The 21166-nt window shown below is 49.1% G+C and overlaps 2 protein-coding genes across 13 annotated transcripts in view; both read left to right on the forward strand.

The window, feature by feature from the left end:
• Fam219a (family with sequence similarity 219 member A) overlaps positions 1 to 5592 on the forward strand; it is a 58076-nt gene extending 52484 nt beyond the window's left edge. For 6 of the 8 annotated variants that reach the window (XM_048419775.3, XM_085677236.2, XM_085677237.2 and 3 more), the window contains exons 3-6: positions 1364 to 1466; positions 1643 to 1723; positions 2282 to 2336; positions 2834 to 5592. In XM_048419775.3, the coding sequence (XP_048275732.1) occupies positions 1364 to 1466; positions 1643 to 1723; positions 2282 to 2336; positions 2834 to 2992 (398 nt within the window). In that variant the 3' untranslated portion in view covers positions 2993 to 5592. The remainder of the gene's footprint in view (positions 1 to 1363; positions 1467 to 1642; positions 1724 to 2281; positions 2337 to 2833) is intronic. The other 2 variants (XM_048419776.3, XM_048419780.3) reach the window with 1 other exon arrangement.
• Positions 5593 to 5897: 305 nt separating this feature from the next.
• Spmip6 (sperm microtubule inner protein 6) lies at positions 5898 to 20217 on the forward strand. 5 transcript variants are annotated; one of them, XM_048420698.3, is made up of 7 exons: positions 5898 to 6223; positions 13844 to 13988; positions 17151 to 17263; positions 18162 to 18237; positions 18429 to 18663; positions 19587 to 19673; positions 20060 to 20217. In XM_048420698.3, exons 1-7 carry the CDS (start codon positions 6089 to 6091, stop codon positions 20163 to 20165), a joined length of 897 nt encoding a protein of 298 aa, XP_048276655.1. In that variant the 5' UTR covers positions 5898 to 6088; the 3' UTR covers positions 20166 to 20217. The 5 variants fall into 5 exon arrangements, with proteins under 5 accessions (XP_048276655.1, XP_048276656.1, XP_048276657.1 ...); XM_048420699.3 differs by having other exon boundaries at positions 5899 to 6223; positions 18429 to 18658; XM_048420700.2 differs by lacking the exon at positions 13844 to 13988 and having other exon boundaries at positions 6076 to 6223.
• The last annotated feature ends 949 nt before the right edge of the window (positions 20218 to 21166 follow it).

Consider the following 21166-nt stretch of genomic DNA (forward strand, 5'->3'; position numbering starts at 1 on the left):
CTGAGCCTTGCCAGCTTATTGTCTTCATCTTTTTTCATGATTTCAAGCAAACTTAGCATGCTTTTAAAATAGCATCTTTTTTCCTTCACCATTATATTACCACCAAAGCTCATGAAAATTCACAACCTGTCTCACTTGCAATAAAGAAAATCAAGAACTTTATGGCAAATTGCACCCTCTAGAGGCTGGATATAGTAATGGCGGTACTGCCTGCTGGAGAGGTTGGAAAAAATCCCGTGTAGAAGAAGAGGCAAAGACAGTCTGTCAGGGAGTAGGGCGTGAGAGCTTCAGAGGTGTGGGAATCAGAGAACAATTCAAGTGAGTCGTGGGTGCTGTAATGGCCCTCCCATCCTTATGCTCTTGCTTTTTTTTAAAATTTATTTATATATTTTGTTGTTGTTTTGTCTGTTTTGTTTTGCTTATTGTGGCAGGGTTTTTCTGTATAGCCCTGACTGTCCAGGAACTCACTCTGTAGACCAGGCTGTTCAGAGGCCAAAGGGGCTCCTCCAGCCTCCTGCCCCTTCCCTAACTGCTGACCTCTTTCTGCCCCCACCACTCTGAGACCCTCAGCGAACTCCTTTCCATCTGCTTTAATCCCAAACGCCTTGGTCCCACAGTTAAGGCTTGTGTGCTCTGAGGTTTGCTGTTTTGTTCTCTGCGATGGGGGTGTGTCTCTGTGAGGCCTGAGCTCATAGCCATTGGGAGCCTTCCGTCCCTGTGCTAGGGTACTTGGTACATAACTGGCGAGTCTGGTGCTTGTTGGATGAAAATTACCTAACAATTGGTTACTTTCCCAACTTCACTGCTCTAGTCCATCCACAGTTATGTTCACTTCTTGATTTGTTTTCGTACATGCTTTCCTTCTTCGGGGGGTGGGGACTTGAAAAAGGGTTTCTCTGTGTCACCCTGGCTGTCCTGGAGCTCATTCTGTAGACCAGGCTGGCCTTGAACTCAGAGAACCATCTGCACCTGCCTCTGGGTGCTGGGATTAAAGACATGCGCCACCACTGCCTGGGTCATACTTTCCTTCTCGCTCCAGAAAGGCCTCCCTGGTGGCTCTAGCCATCTGTGCACATCTCCTCTCTAGCTTTTCCTAGATACCAAGCACACACTGACTGCCTAACACAGGAACTGTGGTCCCAAAGCAGGACTCAGCCTCCTCTCTTCATCCAATGCTCTCAGCCTCAAGTTATGCAAGGTCAAGTGTATGTCCATAAGCATCAGGTGCCTGGAGGGCCATGGGCTCTCTGCCAGGTGGAGAAGGAAATGTGTACGAGAAAGGCCCGGAGCAGGCCACCAGCCAGGCAGCAAGGCCTGGTAGACCTGGGGCAGGACACAGCTTCTTTCCCATTTTCTCCTGCAGAGAAGCAGCGGGAGCTGGCCCGGAAGGGATCCCTGAAGAATGGCAGCATGGGCAGCCCTGTCAACCAGCAACCCAAGAAGAACAATGTCATGGCCCGGACGAGGTAGGCATCCTTCTGCCCCACTGAGCCCCTACCAGCCAACACCTGGTCTCCAGTCTCTCCCTCCTCCAGGGAATCCAGGGGGAGGGGAAGGAAAATAAGGGGACGGGACCCCATCAAATCCTCTGCCATGTTTGTATGCTCCAGCTGGCACTCCAACTCCCCAATTCTTTACCCAGGCTGGTTGTCCCTAATAAAGGCTACTCCTCGCTTGACCAGAGCCCTGATGAGAAGCCACTGGTAGCTCTTGACACAGACAGGTGTGTATGGGGTCTGGGGGCAGCTGGGCAAGGCCATGATCCTATGTGCGCACAGATGGGGTTGTACAGCCACACGTGCCATCTTGCCAGAGTGGGATGGTCTTCAGCCAGGAATCTCCATGGGTGAAATTTCCCAAGGGGGTGGGGTTTTTGGTTTTTGGTTGGGTTTTTTTTTGTTTTTTTTTTTTTTTTTTGGAATGGGCGTAGAGAGGACAGAGTGAGAAGAACCCTGTTTCAGGGGAGCATCTGGCTAGCCAGAGACTTAGAGAAAATTCAAACAGGATGATTTCAATCTAGGAAGAAAAAAGTTAAAACAAAACAAAAACAGAGGACGAGGAGGAAAGAAAGAGATTGGTAGCAGTTCTATCCAGAAGGATTTAAGAAGTCACTTTATTTAAAGGTCATACTGGGAAACCTGTCTTTGCAAACATATATTTGCATAATAAGCATGGATTATTTAAATCATACTGTTGTGGGGCGGCGGGAATGGCAAAGATGCCGAGAATTTTCTATTTAATTTTTCTGAATCACTTCCTCTCCTCTTTTCTCCACGGCCAGCGATGATGACTTCGACATGTCCAGGTACTCTTCCTCTGGCTACTCCTCTGCGGAGGTGAGGCTCCACCCCTTACATCCACAGACAACGGGAGCCAGACAGCAAGGCTGGGGCTCTTTAGGTGCCGAAGGCAGGCGGGTGGGGCCGAGCCATGTGGGGGGTGGGGCTCCGTGTGAGGCGGGGCCTGGACTCGGGAAGCTTGGGAAGAAATCACTACCCAGAATTGCAGTGAGCCTGGAGTTATTAAAGCGGAGCTGCAAAGCAGAACAGGTGTGAAATGCATGCACCACCTTGCAGGAGTGGACCTGAAATCGGGCAAATCCCGAACAGGGCCAGCGTAGACGGGAGAAGTTGACCTTCGACTGGTGGTGGGGCGGCTGGCTGTTGAGGGCCCGCACCTTAGGAAGACTTGCCTGGAGGAAATGAGACGCAAATCACGCCGCAATTTGAAATAAATCTGAGATGAGAAGGGGCTGTCATGGTGGCCTCCGGGTGGCAGCGGCGGCCCCAGCCCAGGGTTTTGCCCTTCCAACTGACTCGAAACTTTTCTACAGCAGATCAACCAAGATTTGAACATCCAGCTGCTGAAGGATGGCTACCGGTTAGACGAGATCCCCGACGACGAGGACCTAGATCTCATCCCCCCCAAGTCCGTGAACCCCACCTGCATGTGCTGCCAGGCCACTTCCTCCACCGCCTGCCATATTCAGTAGCGGGCGGAGTCGCCGCGGCGCACGGGGCGGGGCCGAGTCGGACCAGGTGGGAAGCGACAGGGGCCGACCCCTAAACCTAGCTGGCCCACCAGTCCCCCTTACAGCCCCGAGCTCCTTACAGCCGCCAACCTCGTAACAGTCATTGCTTCCTCCTATGGTAGGACGTGTACTCTGTGTGTTCATGGAGCCGGAGAAACCAAAACCGGGTCTGTCTCCAGCCCCGGGGCTGAGGAGGGGGGATGCTGTTTGTTCAGTTACTTGGGGGAGACCACACCCAAGCACCCTGCCACCTCTCCCCAGAGCTGCAGTCAGGGGGCAGCACTAAAGGCCAGGAGGCCAACTGTAAGCAGTCGGGTGAAGGGATCACAAGGCCAGGGGTTTGGCCCCATGCCAGCGAAGCCATGAATTTCCCAACCCCAGCCTGGAAAGGAAGGGAAGGGGTTGGAGAAGAAAAGGTCCCACGCAATGGGGACAATTCTCAACACCTCAGAGCGCCTCTCCCCAAACACGGTGCCAGCCCGTGTACCTATTTGTGTTTCCCCCTCATCTCCAGATGGGAAGCCAGGCAAAGCTGCCCAAAGGAATACTTGCATTAGATCACTGCCTTCTCCCTTCCTCCGTCACATTTCCCTGCTTCCTGCTGTCTGAGGACTGGGAGGGTAAGATGGGCCTTAGAGAGAGGCCAGGTTTGGGGATGATATGACCTGTTCTCAAGTGCTGCTAACCAATGCATCTGTCTCTCTGCCCGTCTCTCTCCCCTCCCCCAGTCTTCTGGTTATTGGTTCCAGGCTGGAAGCAGGAGATAAGGCTGGCCTCCAGTGAGTGCCCTGTTCCCATTTCACGTTAGCCCAAGGTCCAGGAGGCTGTCTTCCAGAAAGGCTCTTCAAGAGCAAGCTTACGAGAATACAATGCACCAAGTGGCTGTGTGCATGTGGTAGTGTGTGTGTGTGTGTGTGTGTGTCTGTGTGTCTGTGTGTCTGTGTGTCTGTGTGTCTGTGTGTCTGTGTGTTGGTTGAACCTGTCTGTCCAGGTCAACCTGGCGAGTGTCTGTGGTGGGGAAATGGCTCTGATCTGTTTACTGTGTGAAAGGCAGCTCTGCTCGGGAATTCTGTGAGCTGAAGGCATAGCCTGGCAGTCAGAAGCCTGGATTCTGATCCCTCTCCCTGAACTCTTAAGCAATTCCCAGGCTTCTCTAGGGCTTCAGTTCTCTCAACTGAAAAATAAAAATAGCTGACATTAGTGACAGTCTTTTCATATCTGAAGGAATTTCTGCAGAGAGCCATGAGATCTGTCTTTGAGGGCACCTAGGAGGTGCCCTGTAGTGTGTGCCTGTGTAGACATGGGAGCACATGTGAATTTGTTCAGAAAAGTGTGTGTGTGTGTGTGTGTGTGTGAGAGAGAGAGAGAGAGAGAGAGAGAGAGAGAGAGAGAGAGAGAGAGAGAGAGAAGCTGTCCAGGGTGTCATGCATACTGTTGTTTCTGCTGCTCCTGCTGATCTGGGGAAGGAAAGCTGAGGATGGAACTCAGTGAAGAGGAGATGGTGGCTCTCCGCTGGCTGGGCGGTTAGACTTAGACCTGCCCTGGTGTGGAGACAACTGGAAACACAGCCAGCCTCAGACTGCTAAGTCTATGCCCTACCAGCCTCCTCTCACCTAGCCAAAGCAGCCAAAGTGTGGTCTCCAGGCCTCCTGCTGACACCCCAGACAGCTGGTGTTTCCGCTGTCATGGCTACTACGCACACACCAGGCTCTGGGTGCCAGTCCTGGGAGGTGGGAGCTAGAGTGGACGTGGTGAGAGGGAGGAGTGGGGCTGTTGGCTTAGGAAGGAGAGCACCTCTCCTACGCCACGCAGGGGCTGCCACTCCAAAGTTTCAGAGTGTAGCTCTCCACTCCCCACACCTCCAGCCCAGCTTACCTCCCCTAGAGCAGAGATCCTAACTAGATAATGAGAAAATGCCAAAGGAGGCAAGTCGGAGAAAGTATCTGCCGGGGCCATGAGGCCCATAGTGGCCCCCTCTCCCAACCTGGTTAGCATCCCCACCACCCATCGTCTGGGCCCCAGAACTAGAACTCCTACGGCCCCCACCCCACTGGGCTCTTTGGCTCACCTGCTAGAACATGGGTACCTCCTCTTTTAGACTGCTGCCTCTGCTGCTGCCCAACTGTGGGATTCTGTCCCATCCGGGAAAGCGCCCTCCCCAGGGGACAGGCTAGTTCATTAGCAAGCAAGGGCTTTAGACTGAGATAGTACATACACAGCGGGTAGGGATAAGAAGCTGGCAGCCAGCAGCTTCTGTGTCCAAGGAGAGTCCAAGGTGCCCTCCCTCCCTGTCTGGAAGTTGAAGGGGAAGAGCCAGGGCCTTAGCTTGCCCCTGCTCCCCCCACCCCTTGTAGATACTGCCTTAACACTCCCCCACCCTCGGCTGTGGCTGCCACCCAGCCAGGTTTCTCCGAGCTCACTAATTTATTTCCAAGAAGGTGTGTGGAAGACATGAGCCGTGTATAATATTTTTTTTAACATTTCCATCGCAGTATTGACCATCATCCTTGGTTGTGTATCGTGTAACACAAATAATGATATTAAAAGCATCAAACAAGCCAGACTGAGCTTCTTACCTGGGGTGTGGGCTGAGGAGGGGAGAAAACTGACCCCCTGGAAGCACGTTGTCCCTCTACCTCTGCTTGTTCCTGGTGTGTGGCCCTAGTCAATCAAGCCCCTCCTAAGCTCTGCCTGTCTTCAGAGGTGGCCTACAAGTTTTCTAGGGGCCTTCTGAACTCTTGGGAAAGGAGGATTTTGAAGAGTTCAAGACAGGAAGGGGCTGGCATAGGGAGGAAAGTAAGCCTCTTATGCAAGGATGAGGCCAAGGCAAGTGATATCACAATGGGCACTGCCAATCCTTAAAAGGAAATTGGGTGGAGTAGAAGCAGGAAGGCTGAGGGGGAGGGACACTGAGAGGTCCCCCAAAAGGAGGGGGTCACAGCAGCTGGGCACCTTCCAGGCTGGAGGTGTGGGCTATCTCGGGGAAGGGGTGGTCACTGATGTCCATCAGGAGTCCTTGATAGGCAGAGCCCACTACAGCATCCTTGAGACTCCACCATGTTCCTCTTCTCCCGGAAGACCAAGACCCCCATCAGCACCTACAGTGACTCCTACAGGGCTCCTACCTCCATCAAGGAGGTCTACAAGGACCCACCTCTATGGGCCTGGGAAGCCAACAAGTTTGTGACCCCAGTAAGTACAGGTTTCGGTGGGGTGGTTATACTATCATGTGTCTGGGTGACTGGCATGCCGCTGTCCCTGTGTTTGTAGTTATTTTTTGTTTTTTTTTCATTTATGTATTTATTTATTGAGACAAGGCCTCACTGTATAGCCTATGCTGGCCTTCAACTTGTGACAATGCTCCTACTTCAACCTCCCAAGTTGGCTGGGATTTCAGGCATGACCCATGCCTAGCCATTTTGTGATTGCTTTGCATTTATTAAGACAGAGTCTAATAACACAGTCAAGCCTTAAACTTGTAGTATAGGCTTGCCTTACTTTCCTCATCCTCCTGCCTCAGCCTCTCGAGTGCTGGGATTGTAGCGTGTGCATCACCATACCTACCTTTATTTATTTTTTGTCATGGTTCATTTTGTGGTGCTGGAAATCAAATCCAGGTGTCAAGTGTGCTAAGCAAGGGTTCTACTCCCTGAACTATAATCTAGCTCTTAAATTTTCAATTTAATTTTTAAAGTATTTTTCGTTTGCATCCTTTTTGTTTACATGAATACTGGGAATTCAAACTCAGGCCCTCATGCCTACACAGCAGGTGTTATTAATCACTGAGTCATTGCCCCAGCTTCTGAAAGTTTGATATAAGGGCTCAGTAACTTACTTACTCAGGCCGCCCCTGAACTCGCTCTGTTTCCCAAGCAATCTTCCTGCCTCAGCCAGCCCTCCAGCAGTTGAGATTACAGGCCTGCTCCCAGCTTCCTTCTCTGTATTTTATTCATTTTCCTAGGTATATCCAGCAGTGTGGAAAATAGTATAGGGCCCTGTTCTCGTGGAACCACAGTGGGGTGGGGGTGATGATAAACGTGAATAAAACCACAAAATTTCTAAGTTGTCCAAAATGCTGTTCAGCAAATAAACATCATAATGGAAATGGAGGAAGCCCACTCCCACGGGTCACAGAGGGCCTTTCTCTCCAGGTGACCTTCAGCTGGAACTGGAAAGAAAAGGGAGAAGCAGGTGACGTGTTAGAAGAGCTGAAAGTTCCAAGTGACTAGAAAGTGCAAACGCCCTGGGCTACCTGTAAGACAGCCTGAAAGGCCCAAGAGGCTGTCCTTAGGTGTGGGCATCACAGGAGAGGAACAATGAGTGTGGGAAATACAGCTTGTGGTGACAAAAGAAATTCATGAATAGAATTTTTAAAAGTATTTTTGTCCAAATGTGCTCTGAAAAAAATGAGGAGGAGGGGGAGCTTGGAAGGTGGCAAACTGAGCCAAATTGGGCTGCATATGGATACCTGTATAAAGCCCTAAGTCTCAAATAAAGTTAATTTTTAATTTTTATTCTATTTTGAACAATCATGAGTGATAAATATAGTGATAAGAAAGACAGGATTGCCTGATAACAAATGCCAATACCAGCACCATGTGAGACGCGTGTGTTTAACTAGGGGAAGCAGAGGAACTAAATCTGGGAGCTCCAGACTGAAATTCAAGGTTCAGTGTTTCTGAACCTTTGCACATTCTCTCTCTCTCTCTCTCTCTTTCTCTCTCTCTCTCTCTCTCTCTCTCACACACACACACACACACACACATACCCATGCACACACACCCATGCACACACACACACACACATACCCATGCACACACACACAGTTGCTAGCATATACACCTGCACATACATTCACACCTGCATATACACTCACACCTGCATACACACACAACACAAACCTGCATGCACACACACAACCACACACCACTGTATAACTTCTATGGGAGAAAATACCCTCACTGCAGGTCTTCAGGTATCCAAAGTTCCACCAAATCAATGTAAGTTCATAATAAGATATAGGACGAACCAAGGCTGGCGGTGCTGCTTGTTGGTAGAGCACTTGCCTAGCATGCTTGAAGCCCTAGATTGCACCCCCAACACTGCCAAAAAGATAAAGAAAGGTGTGCTGGTGGCACTCAGGAGGCAGAGGCAGGAGAATCTCTGTGAGTTCAACATTTGACAGTAGGTTAACAGTTGTTTTTGGTTTTTTGATAAGACTCAGACAAATCTCTAGAGAGATTAATCTAGAAAGATAAGACACAGACAAGTATAAACCACTTCTAACCAAGGATCTAGAGAAAATAGATATAAGGAATGGTCTGAGCCAGGTGGTGATGGGGGCACCATTAATCCCAGCACTTGGGAGACAGAGACAGGCGAATCACTGTGAGTTCGGGGTCAGTCTGGTCTATGAAGTGAGTTCCAGGACAGCCAGAGCTGTTACACAGAGAAACCCTGTCTTGAAAAACAAAACAAAAACAAAAAACAAAAAGAAAGAAAGAAGAAAGAAAAAAAGAAGGAAGGAAGGAAGGAAGGAAGGAAGGAAAGAAAAGAAAGAAAGAGAAAGACAGACAGACAGACAGACAGACAGGGCTTGAGCAGCTTTAGTAAAATTGAAGACAAGTGGGATGCGGGCGAAGTGTTCCCTGCGGTTTCGGTCACTTGGGAGGCTGAAGGTGAAGGAGGCAACATAGTGAGACTGTCTTTTTAATGGTTGGAAGTGAAGGTGAAGTTTAGAATCACCTTTTTCTTTAGCTTTAGTGAGCTATAAAATATAAAGCCTTATCTGTACAATAAACTTTTATTTGTATTCTGTATACTTAAAAAAAAAAAAAAAGCCTGCCAAATGGTTCTAGAAGGTAAAGGCCCTGAGTGACCTGAGTTTAATCTCTGGGACCCACACACGTGCATGCGCACACACACAAACACACACACACACACACACACACACACACACACCACAAAATAAAGAACAACAAAATATTTTTTAGGCCAGACATCATGGCACACACCTTTAATCCCAGCACTCGGGTGGCAAAGGCAGGCAGATCTCTGTGAGTTCAAGGCCAGCCTGGTCTACAGATTGAGTTCCAGGATAGGTTCCAAAGTTACAGAGAAACCCTGTCTTGAAAAAAAAAATTAAAAAAAAAGAAAAGGAAGGAAGGAAGGAAGGAAGGAAGGAAGGAAGGAAGAATAAAGAATAAGCGGGACTGGGGAGATGGCTGTGTTGGTAAGGCGGTTGCTGTGCAGGCATGAGGATGTCGATTTAATTCCCAACACCCAGTGTAAAAAGCCAGGTGCAGCGACTCACGCCTAGAATCCCATGGCTGGAAAAGTCGAAGCAGGAGGACCCCTGGGGCCCTTGACAAGTCACTCAACTAGATCTCTGGGCCCAGTGAGAGATCCTGTCTCAAAAGTAAGGCAGAAATTGATAAAGGAAGACATTGGACATCGCCTTGGCCTTCACACGAACATCCATGTATTCACAGTTGCACACACACACACAAATGATAATGAATTTTCCAAGGGCTGGAGAGATGGTTCAGGTTAAGAGCACTGGCTGCTCTTACAGGGGTCCTGAGTTCAATTCCCAGCAACCACATGTTGCTCATAACCATCTATGAAGAGATCTGGTGCCCTCTTCTGGCCTACATGTGTATATACAGGCAGAATAAGTAAAATCTTTTTTAAAATTACAAATAGATATTAATCACACATATTAATTAAAAAGTTACAGAAAGTCATAAATATATGAGTAAAAAAGAGCATATATCAAGAATAGACTCATACATATATGGGAACAATATTAAGTAAAAATGGTTGACAAACTATGGAAAAGGATTCATCGAGTTTGGGATGGTATGACAAATTCATGGGAGAAAAATAGACTGCGTGGTAAGAAAGCTAGTTATTCATATGGATAGAAATAAAATTAATATCTAATAGCATACCCAAAATGAAAGTCCTGTCAGATTAAATATGGAAAATAATACCATATAGCTTTCAGAAGAAAACACAGAACATTATTTCCATTATCTGAGGGTATGGCTAGATTTCTTTCGCCATAAAAAGCATTAACCATCAAACAGATTAATAATTCAGCTGGTTTAAATTAAGAACTTCTGTTCATCAAAAACACATTAAAGAAAAAAAAGCCACAAACTGAGAGATTTGCAACATGTAACTGATTAGTATACAGAATACATAAAGAAGTATTATCCTCTGGGCTAAAATTGAACACACATGCCTTCTGACCCCTGCCTGAAACTACAGTAAACAGATCCTCGAGATCCAGGTTCACAAGGATGGTGAGAAAACGCCAATGGCAGGAAAACCTGGCAAGCGGGAAGTTTGACAGAGAGCAGTGACCGGCCGAGCATAGCACGCCCGAGAAAGCGGGCAGAGAGCAGTAACTGGCCTAGCGTAGCACGCCTGAGAAAGCGGGCAGACAGCCAGGAGTAGGACAGCCGACATCATTCAGCTTAAGGATATGGAATTCCGAAAGGCTCAGGAACTGGCCATTGGGGTTCTCTGGAACTGAAGATGCAGTAGGACCAAGGCTAAAATAAGAATATTTGAAAGTCATTTAAGAAGCAGTTAAACCTACTAATGGTTTTTATTCCTTGCTGCGGGGTGACTGCCTGACTCTGTCTCTAGAAAAGTCACAGGCTTTTTTTTTTTTTTCTGTCCTCTTTTTCCTGGCAAGGATCTTGAAAGCAGATGAGCATCCATATATTGACTGTTAAAACCCCCAGCAGCCCTCTTCTGCACTGGCAGCTGGGTCTTTTCACTACGCCAAAGATTAAAGGAGCCTTTCCAAAGAATCCCATTCCCACAAGGGGAAAGGTGTGAGGAACACTGGTGTTAGACTCTGCAGGCAACAGTCCAGCTGGACTAGGGGTAGGCGCCACACCAGTTACCCAGGCAAGATCGCTCAAGGCCTCAGACACAAGCTCTTTTAGTTTTCTATTTATGAACGTGAGCAAAGACCACAGACATCTTAGGAAAACCTCTAACAGAAAAATGGTTGATGCCTGTGAGTTCTTCTAAATGGCTCTGTGTGTGCGTGTGTGCATGTGTATGTGCGTGGGTGTGTGCGCGCACGCGCGTGCATGTGTGTGTGTTGCACCAGTGGAGACCTGAAGTGGACACTGGGAGTCTCCTTCAACTGTTCTCCATCTTTTCTTCTTTTTACTGCGTGTTTTGCTTGTACGCATGTCTGTGCACTGTGCACGTGTCCCTGGAGGGCAGAAGAGAGGATCAGATCCCTTGAAACTGGAGTTCCACCCGTTGAGCCACCACCATGTGGGTTCTGCAAACACAGCAAGGGATCTTGACTACTGAGCCATCTCTCTCGCACCCTCCATCTAGCTATCTTATATGAGACAGAGCCTTTCACAGAACACCGAACTCAAAGACTCTGCTGGTCTCACTGGTCAATGAGCTACAGGGATCTGCCTATTTCTGCTCCCTGCTCTCAGCATGGAGGTTATAAGCATCCTTCACGGGCTGGAGAGATGGTTCAGAGGTTAAAAACATTGGCTGCTCTTCCAGAGGTCCTGAGTTCAATTCTAGCAACCTCATGGAGGCTCACAATTATCTACAATGAGATCTAGTGCCCTCTTCTGGCATGCAGGCGTACATGGAGGCAAAACACTGTATACATAATAAATAAATAAAATCTAAAAAAAAAAAATAAGCATACTTCACTGCACCTGGTTTTTTTACAATCCAAACTCAGGTCTCCACGCTTGCCCAGCTGACACTTCACTGATCCAGCCCAGAATGGCTGCTTCTCTCTCTGTCTCTCTCTCTCTGTCTCTGTCTGTGTGTGTGTGTGTGTGTGTGTGTGTGTGTGTGTGTGTGTGTGACAGAGAGAGAGAGAGAGAGAGAGTCTGAGGGTTTAGTGAGAGTGTTTAGTATGTGTATATATGAATGTACATCTGCGTGTGTGTTTAAAAGCAGCCAGACTATGTATATAAAGCTCAGGGAAGCGCTGAACTATAGCTCCCTTGCACATAAAGCTGCTTCCACCCACAGATATGGCAGAACATCATCAGCTAGGAACACGTTATCCCAGAAGGTCCCGAACTAAGGACATTTCTGGGAGCAACCAGGAATCACCCATTCAAAGGGTCAAGGGTCTCAGCTAGCTTTTCAGACTGGCTGTCCTTCTAAGGGCATGGGACCTATGCCTTATTTGGAATTCTGCCCTCAGTTGAAGACAAAGGACCCCAAAAGGAAATCTTCACTTAGATTTTCATAGATCTATCCAAACAAGGAGTGCTGGGCTGAGGTGAAGTAAGCTTCAGTAAGTAGAAGACCCCAGAGACAAGAATAAGAAAAGGAAAAAAGCCGGAGCAGTGGTGGCGTAGGCCATTAAGTCCAGGACTCGGGAGGCAGAAGCAGGCGGATCAAGGTGGATCAAGGTCTACAGTTCCAGGACAGTCAGGGATTGCACAAAGAAACCCAGTCTTGAAAAAAAAAAATAGCCGGGTGGTGGTGGCACACGTCTTTAATCCCAACACTCGGGAGGCAGAGGAAGGTGGATCTCTGTGAGTTCAAGGCCAGCCTCGACTACAAGAACTAGTTCCAGGACAGGCTCCAAAGCTACAGGGAAATCCTGTCTCGAAACCCCCCCCACCAAAAAAAAAAAAGAGGAGGAGGAGGAGGAGGAGGAGGAGGAGGAGGAGGAGGAGGAGGAGGAGGAGGAGGAGGAGGAGAGAGAAGAAGAAGAAGAAGAAGAAGAAGAAGAAGAAGAAGAAGAAGAAGAAGAAGAAGAAGAAGAAGAAGAAGAAGAAGAAGAAGAAGAAGAAGAAGAAGAAGAAACTATCAAGGATAGATAATGTTTGCGTCTTGTAGAGACAGGGTGCTAAACGTTAAAGCAGGTGTCCCACCAAACCCATCCTTTGGCTTCAAGGTGCCAGGTGTCCTCCCTGCCCCAGAAATCTGCATAAGGCGGTCAGTTCCCAGGAAGCCAGCCTTCCATCTAGGTTGTGTCCACTGGCCCCGTTCCCGGTGTGGGTGCAGTCCAGAAGAGAGTAGGCGCACATGCCTCGAATTCATCCTTTCAGACCTCTCTTCCAGCCAGGAAACTGCAGAAATGAAGTCAGAAGACTACCCCAGCTAGGGGCAAGAGCCCGGTTCCAGGGTCAGCTTTAGATAAGAGAAAAAAGCAAACAAGAAATATGGATTCCGAAGCAGGTCTGGAAGCCGGAGGAACAGCTCCTCAGTTAAGAGCGCTGGCTGCCCTTGTGGAGCAAACCTTCTGTTCCCAGCATCCACATGGTGACTCTCCAATGTCTGTAACTCCAGTTCTTGGAGTTCTGGTGCCCTCTTTTGGCCGCTTTAGGCCCTGCATTATGTGATGCGTGTATACACATGTAGGCAAAACACTCATACACAGAAAATTAAAATTAAGGGCTGGAGAGATGGCTCAGAAGTTAAGAACATTGGCTGCTCTTCCAGAGGATCTGGGTCCAATTTCCAGCACCTACATGTCAGCTCCCAACTATCTGTAACTCCAATTCCAGGGGGGCCTACACCCTCATGCAGACATACATGCAAGCAAGGTACCAAATGCACAAGAAATCATAAATAAGGTTTTTTTTAAAAAAAATAAAATAAAATTAAAACAAAAATAGGTCTCTGCAGAAGGGTTAGTGAGACGCAAGAATTCATCCGCCTTGTACTGGGGGGCGGTGGGAATCCAGGCAGGCTGAACTTCTCAGGAAAGGCTAGCTCTAACTGCAGCGAGGTTCCAAGGCTTGGGATCTCTCTGCACGTCTCCTCCTCTCTCCCTCCGGCCAGGGTCTGACTCAGACTATGCACCGCCATGTGGATCCTGAGGCTCTTCAGAAGATGGTCAAGTGTGCTGCGCAGGACTACACCTATAAGAACTCCATTTCAGGCCACCCTTACTTGCCTGAGAAATACTGGCTGTCTCAAGACGAAAGTAGGCTCTCAACCTCTTTCCTGATTTTGACCTTAGGTCATTGCCCCAGCAATAACCCTCAACTTGAGCCCAGTTTGGATCCTGATCTGCGTCCTGACCTTCTTACTCATGAATTATACCAGTTCCCTAATCAGCCCCCTGATACCCTGTCACCTAGTCCAGTCCTTGACTCTAGAGAAGGCTCAAACCCATATTTTGGGGGAGTTTGCAGTCTCAAAATAGAGCAGGAATCTAGCCAGGCATGGTGGCAAATAGCTACGGTCTCAGCACGCAGGAGGTTGAGGCAGGACAATCACTTGAGCCTAGCAGATTGAGGCCAACTTGAACACGGCCAGATACCATTGGAAAGAAAAACATCATTGGCAAGGCCTGGGTCTCACCCCCAGCAAGGTGGGAACAGGGTTTGCCCCCTACAAGTCCCGTCTCTTCCATCCCCTTAATCAGCCTTCTCCAACGGCTTTCTCCAACTCTCTGTTTTCCAGCCCTCTACAGCCCGGGGCATTTTCTTTCTACCTGCAGTTTTTTATCTTGTTCTTTTCTTTCACCGAGACATAGTCTAGACTCACATCGTTTCTAAAACACCACCTTTCTCCTCTGGCTACATATTGAGGATCTGTCTCCCTGTCCATTTCAAAAGGACAAAATGTTGTCTTCTTCACAGCTGTACCCTCTCCATGGTGGGACTTTGTCGGTACATTTGTTTCCAAGCTTTGTTGGATAAATTGAAAATTCCCAGTTGACGCTGGGAGCCTGGAACACTGAAACTGTCTTGCGTGTGAGATTATCACACCCGTGGGAACCTTCAGTGCTTAGCCTCTGAGACGGGTCCTGCATTCCACTCTTCTGACCACGATCTCCCTGAAATAACCTCCTCCTTCAACTTCCCTGTCTCTAGCACACTAGTGTAAAAATGGGAGCTTCCTTGGGGTGCTGTCCAGAGCCGCCATCTTTGACTTACAGGCACGGGTAGCGGAGAAATATGCCACGGCACATCTGGCGGTCAGGGCAACCAGAATCTGTTCTCACCTTAAGTGGGTTCCAGGGGTGGAGTTCAAACCAGGCTTGCTGTACAAGCATCTTTACCCACCATTGTCTTCCCTGAGGCCATTTTATGCAATCCATACATGCTTTAATTACCTTTTTAATGATTTATTTATTTTTATTTTCTGGGCATTGATGTTTTGCCTGCATGTATGTCTGTGTGAGGGTGTTAGATCCCCTGGAACTGGAGTTACAGACAGGTATGAGCTGCCATGCAGGTGCTGGAAATTGAACCTGGGTCCTCTGGAAGAGCAGTCAGTGCTCACACCCGCTGCCGGCCCATGTATGGCTTTACTATTATCACAAATCCCACCAGTATCCCACTCTCTTGCACTTTGACCTGGATGTTCAAACACCTCAAACTCAGTATGTCAAATCCCCCAGTTTAGAATAGCAAATTGAACACTCCCCCTCCCCACCGCAGGCAGCTGTTCTTGAATTTCTTTTATGGCTTTGAAGGGTTTGGGTTGTTTTGGTTTTGGTTTGGTTCGGCTTTGAGGCAGTGTCCCACTGTGTACCCATGGCTGGTGCAGAACTGGATATGTCGACCAGGCTGTCTGGAACCCATAGCGATCTGCCTGCCTCTGCCTCCTGCGTGCTAGGGTTAAGAGCTGTGTCGCCACACTCAGTCTTTAAAAGTATTTTTATTACATGTATCAGTTTCGTATGTGTGTATGGGGGACAAGCCACGTCACATTCTCTCCTTCTACCACTTGAGTCCCAGGGATTGAACTCAGATTGTTCAATTGCTTGGTAGCAAATACCTTTACTCATTGGTTCTTTCTGTAGCCCAGGCTAGCCTAAAATACAGTGTCATCCAGGCAGGCCTCGAACCCTTGGTGAGCCTCCAACCTAAGCCCCACAAACACTGGGGTTGCAGGAATGCGCCATCAGGCCCGAGTTCCCATCCATCCTGCCCCTCATCCGTCTCTGTCCTTCAGACTTGCCGGGGGCAGACCATAGAGAGCCTTGTAGGACATGGTTAAAAGATGAAGCAGGACTAAACAGTCTTGGACTAGAATAAATAGTATCTTGTTTTAAATTTCGCTTGGAGGAAAGGGTTGTAACTTCTACACTGATGTTAGGTTGTAGGACTTCAAAGCTGGAGCGAGGAGACACATAGGCTAACCCTAAGGGCTTTCTATGTGCCGAGCATTCTTTTCCTTCTTTCTTCCTCCTCCTCATTCCCCGCTGCCCTTTAGACAGGGTCTCAGGTAGCCCAGAGCTGACAAACTCCATCTGCAGCCCAGGAGAACCTTAAACTCTTATCTTCCTACCTCCACCACCTCAGGCCTGGGATTGTCCGGGCTTTTTGTTTCTTTGTTTTGGTGTTTTTAATCAGGATATTATCAAATAGTCCAGGTTGGCCTTGAACTCAAAGTAATTTTCCTGCCTCAGCCTGTTGGAATTACAGGCAGGAGCCACCGTGTTCAGCATTTTTCTAAAACTTTCGTATAGATTAACTCATCTAGACTTCACAACAGATGCTGCGCTTTTTTTCCCCTGCCGTGCTGAAACTCGAAGCCAGGCGCTGTACCGCTCGGTACTGCTAACCATGACATTAGTTTTGTTTCCTGGTGAAGGCAACACAAGGATAAAGGAGTGAGATCATAGAGGAAGAGGGAAGAAATTCAAGTAGTTTTAAGGGTGAATAGGCAGACCTTGGGGCCTGGACATGCTAGAGGGAGGGGAGGTCCGGTTTCCAGGCTGATTGATTCAAAGAGGGTGCAGTCTGGCTGAAGGATAGTAGCCCAATGGATACAAACTTTGCTCCAAAGCGTCCCTTAGGTGAGACATTATCTCTAGCTCAATGGCAAAACAAAAACAAACAAACACAAAAGTGAGAGAAAACGGCATGCTGTCCCAGGCCTGCAATCCCATCGCTAGGACTAGGGAAGGTGAGGAAGGATAGACAGACTGAGGTTAGCCTGAGCTACACAGAATTCCAGGCTACCTGGTAAGATCCCGCCTCCACAATGAATAAACAAACGGTAGCGAATCTGGACTTGGGTACCGGGGTCAGCGAGGGTCAGCTTTGTGAGAGAGATCAGAAACATCTAGACAGTCCGGGCTCTGGGTGGACTGAGAAGTAACCCTGACATCTCCACTCCCATCACGAAGAGGACAAATGCTGTTCAAGCTACCTGGACAATGACCGCTACAACACATGGAGGACAGGACCTTACAGCAGCTGCTGGAACAAGTACACCACCTGTCTTCCCCGACTGCCTAAGGTACCTACTGTGCCGACCACAACTACCTAAGAGCTGGGACACACACGCATGCGCATACACACATGCGCGCACGCACCGTCTCCATCAGTAAAATTAGGGTTTTTATTTTTTAGCTGACAATGGCAGCCAGGAGTTGGCCTGGGATAGACCCCTGGGTTCCAGCCTCTGACACAGCTTGGTGGCGGTATGGCTAGTGTGCACTCCTTGACCGTTTTGAAGTTTGCCAAGTAGTCCTGCCTCATCTGGTCTGGCTACTGTGACGCCAGTGCTCCCCTCGAGTCAGTAATGAACTAGGTCCTCCCTGCCCCACTTTCCCCCTCCATTGTGATGGGAACAGGATGGGAGAAAGACGAGACTGCTTCACCGAAAGAGGAGAGTTAGAAGGAAATGGAGTCTCCAGGCCTAATTCAAGCCATGTAAGGCAAACTGAAATCCAGAGCAGCCCAGCTTAATTGGAGGCTGAAAGCTGACTGAACCCTTCTGAAATAGAACTTTCTCGTGAATCGGATTTTACCCCCGCAAGTTTCCCCAAGAGATTCTGATGAACAAGCAATATTAGCTAGAGCCCCCTATTTTAGAGACGCACAGACACAGAGGGCATATAGGCAAATGTTAAAGTAGAGTTGTCAGAGTCCCAGGCCTAAAAGCAACTCTACCACTCACCCCTGACTCTAGCTAGCATCCTCACCTTCACCTTCACCTTGCCGGCGTAGGCGGAGCAAATGCGTTACCCAGCAACAACTCCAAACAACCCCTAAGAATAGGGGACTTGGTGAGGAGGGGAGACTGCGCCGCCTGAAGACAGTCTGGGCGTTCAGGGAAGACATCCCCCCCCCCTCCAAAAAAAAGGAGCAACTGTCTGTGACAGAGTTTAAGGTAGACTGTGTACTGCTTCCAGGATGCCGGGATGGAGACGGTAGTGCGAGGAATGCCGTTGGAGTACCCTCCTAAACCGGAGCGCCTCAACGCCTACGGTAAACGGCGGATTGGGCAGTGCGAGGGCAGGATTACTGAGTGCGAAGGAAAAAGCCAGATGGCGGGAAGGGGATATGGGGAACCAAGAGAGGGTGTAGCTGTGTGTCTGTCCCTGTTTTTGTCTCTCCCTCGGACGCTGATTCTGCTTTTCCCCTGTCCCTCTGACACTGTTTTTGGGTATCCTGGACAGAGCGCGAGGTAGTAGTGAACATGCTGAACTCGTTGTCCCGGAACCGGACTCTGCCGCAAATTGCGCCCCGCTGCGGGTGCGTGGACCCTCTGCCGGGCCGCCTGCCATTCCAAGGATACGAAAGTCCTTGCTCCGGCCGCCACTATTGTCTGCGCGGGATGGACTACTGTACCACCGGGGAGCCAAGCAGAGAACGCCGCCTGCGGCCTTTGTGTTCCGAGGAGCCGACTGTAAGGTTCGCAGGGATCCGCCCGCTTTTGCCGGGCTCCACCCACAAACGAGCCCTGCCCCCTAGAGTCCCGCAGTCTGCCTCATTCTGGCTCTGTTGTTTCCACGCCAGGCCCCCATCCCCAGGGCACAAGCGAACAGCTAAGGCGGAAAACCAGCGTGAAGGTTACCCCAAGTCCTCAATCCTGTCTCTTCCTAGCGTGCTCAAGGTCAACCTGATAAGTGTTTGTACTCTGGAGATCCTGCAAAACAGTTTAAGAGGATTCCAAAGCCTTCACATCGGCCGCAACCTTTTTCACATTCATGGGCCCTGGCCGGTATTGGTCCCCTGGGACTGGAGGCAGAGGTTCTAGCCTGAGTCTAGGAGCACCATCAGCAGTGGGCAGATTCATCATTGGGAGAAAGGAAGTGGTTACTGCTTGCCCATAGGGTTCCTGGCTTTCTTGAGTGCTAACGGCTAAGCGCACAGAGGAGCACTGCATCCTGTGACTGTTTAGAGCTGTACAGAAAGGCCCCGAACGCTGTCCCTAATTCTATGATGATTTCCTACCCCTCCTCAAGCCTGATTCATTGTCAAAAATTGGATCTTTTCCCTCAGAAGGGTGTGGGTATGGGGAGTGTCTCAGCCTCTAGAAGGCCTAGAAACGCTACCTACTTGAGTTGAAGAACTCGCCGTCTCACGGAAGGTGGGGGCATGCTGGATCCTCAAAGGCTGTATCTGATCCTCTCCAGACTCCTGGCAGCAAAAACCAGGCCTTGGTGCGGAGGGGACTTCCTGGAAACTTCTCAGGGGCCCTGCTGTAATGGGTTTATGAAGGGCCAAAGAAGGAGCCACAGGACTGATACTGTATCCAGGTTCTTGGTCTGGAATACTGGGATATGAGGATATCAAAAAGCCCGACCTCTTCCTGCTGTTTCTTCCTTCACTAGGAGTGTCTCGCCCTACGTTCACCGGCCCGGAATGCAATGTGTTGTTACAACTCCCCCGCCATCGTACTACCCATTTCCCAACCTTAGGTAAGTCTGGCGCATTCACTTGTACACTGGAGACAGTGCCTTTAGTGATGGGGGGGGGGTGAGCCAGGAGACTAGTTGGGGTGGGAAATACATGTTGAGTGCTCAAGACAGGAAATTAACGCCAGGGGGCGCTAGTGCCATGGGGAAGTCAAAGGTTGCGAGAGACCAGAAGACCTCAACGAGGGCTTGAGTTGGCAGTGGACTTAGACTCAAGGGAACTGGGTTCAGGGTTTTATATAAAGGAAAAAGTCAAGGTTGAGAAGTTATGTCTTGGATATCAGAAAATCAACAGTAGAACTGTGGTCAGCGTGCGGTCAGTGTCAGAGGTGAAATGTTGAGATAAGGTTCATATCGAGAATTGGAGTCAGGTTCATCTCTCCTTGCAGATGGGACACAAGTCACTTCAAGAAAACTGGTGGTCCCCAGAGAAACAACTATGTTGTCCATCCTGAGTTTGTGTCTGAGACCTATCCTGTCTACCATTCCTGGTAAAGCTTTGGCCAGGTCAAGGAAGAGGGTGGAGCAATAAACTCTTCACCACAAAGACTGCTTCCTGTGTCCTTACCTAGAAAGATCTGGATGTGAACCCTCCCTCTCCAGTCACCTCAGGACACCCCTAAGTGCCCTCCTGGTACAGGAGTAATCCAGCTGATGCCCTCCTCCCCATCACTGCATCAGAGCTTGAGCCCGGCTAGGCATGCAGCTCCATCGACGTGAAGACCCTCTAGCCAACATTTTCCCCACTGTACCCATAAACAGATTCTGCTCACATCTCAGATCCCAGGTCCCCATCAAAACCTCCCAAAGGCTCTCTCTGCTCAGACACCTTTGCCGCTCTCCCCTGCCCAGTCTAAGAGCTACAGAACATCATTTTGGAAAGACTCATGATCAAGAAGCTTCCCAGTGTAACAGATGTTTCCCTGTCCTACAAGGGAGCAGTGGGTGGGGTGTTCTAGAATCTTCTCTTGCACCACTGCTTGCTTTAGGGAAAGGGGTATGGGCACAGCACAGGCATTTTGTTTTGTTTTGTTTTGTTTTTCAAGACAGGTTTCTCTGTGTAACTATCCTAGAATTCTCTCTATAGACCAGGTTGGCCTTGAACTCACGGACATCCACCTGTTTCTACCTCCTGAGTGCTGGTATTAAAGGAGTGTGCCATTATCTCCCAGCCAGCACAGACATTTCTAACTAAGGTTGTCATTAAGAGCAGGAGCTACACATTATGGGTCAGAGAGTGGGCATTGCCACACACTGAGCAGAAACAGGGACATAGTTGGTCTGGTCCCGTGAGAACTGAAGGCTTAGAACACATGCTGTTTGGGTCTACAAGTTCCCATTGTGGAGCTTGTGACTGGGGTGTTAGTAGTGGGCACAGGTCCTCCCAGAATTGTGATACCTGTTTTTACACTTACTATATGTGCTGTGTGGATATGAGAGCTCAACTTGTGGGAGTCAACTCTCTCCTTCCACTCAGTGGGCTCCGGGGATCGAAC

The sequence above is a fragment of the Myodes glareolus genome, chromosome 16, assembly GCF_982192425.1.
Source record: "Myodes glareolus chromosome 16, mMyoGla1.1, whole genome shotgun sequence".
In the NCBI taxonomy this organism is placed as follows: Eukaryota; Metazoa; Chordata; class Mammalia; order Rodentia; family Cricetidae; genus Myodes; species Myodes glareolus.

What these genes read in the sequence shown, in the direction of transcription:
- Spmip6 (XM_048420698.3), top strand. Translation starts at nt 6,089, where the DNA reads ATGTTCCTCTTCTCCCGGAAGACCAAGACCCCCATCAGCACCTACAGT. An exon ending in GTCTTCCCCGACTGCCTAAG is followed by an intron (nt 17,264 to 18,161) that starts GTACCTACTGTG and finishes TACTGCTTCCAG; the next exon opens with GATGCCGGGATGGAGACGGT. An exon ending in GGAGCGCCTCAACGCCTACG is followed by an intron (nt 18,238 to 18,428) that starts GTAAACGGCGGA and finishes TATCCTGGACAG; the next exon opens with AGCGCGAGGTAGTAGTGAAC.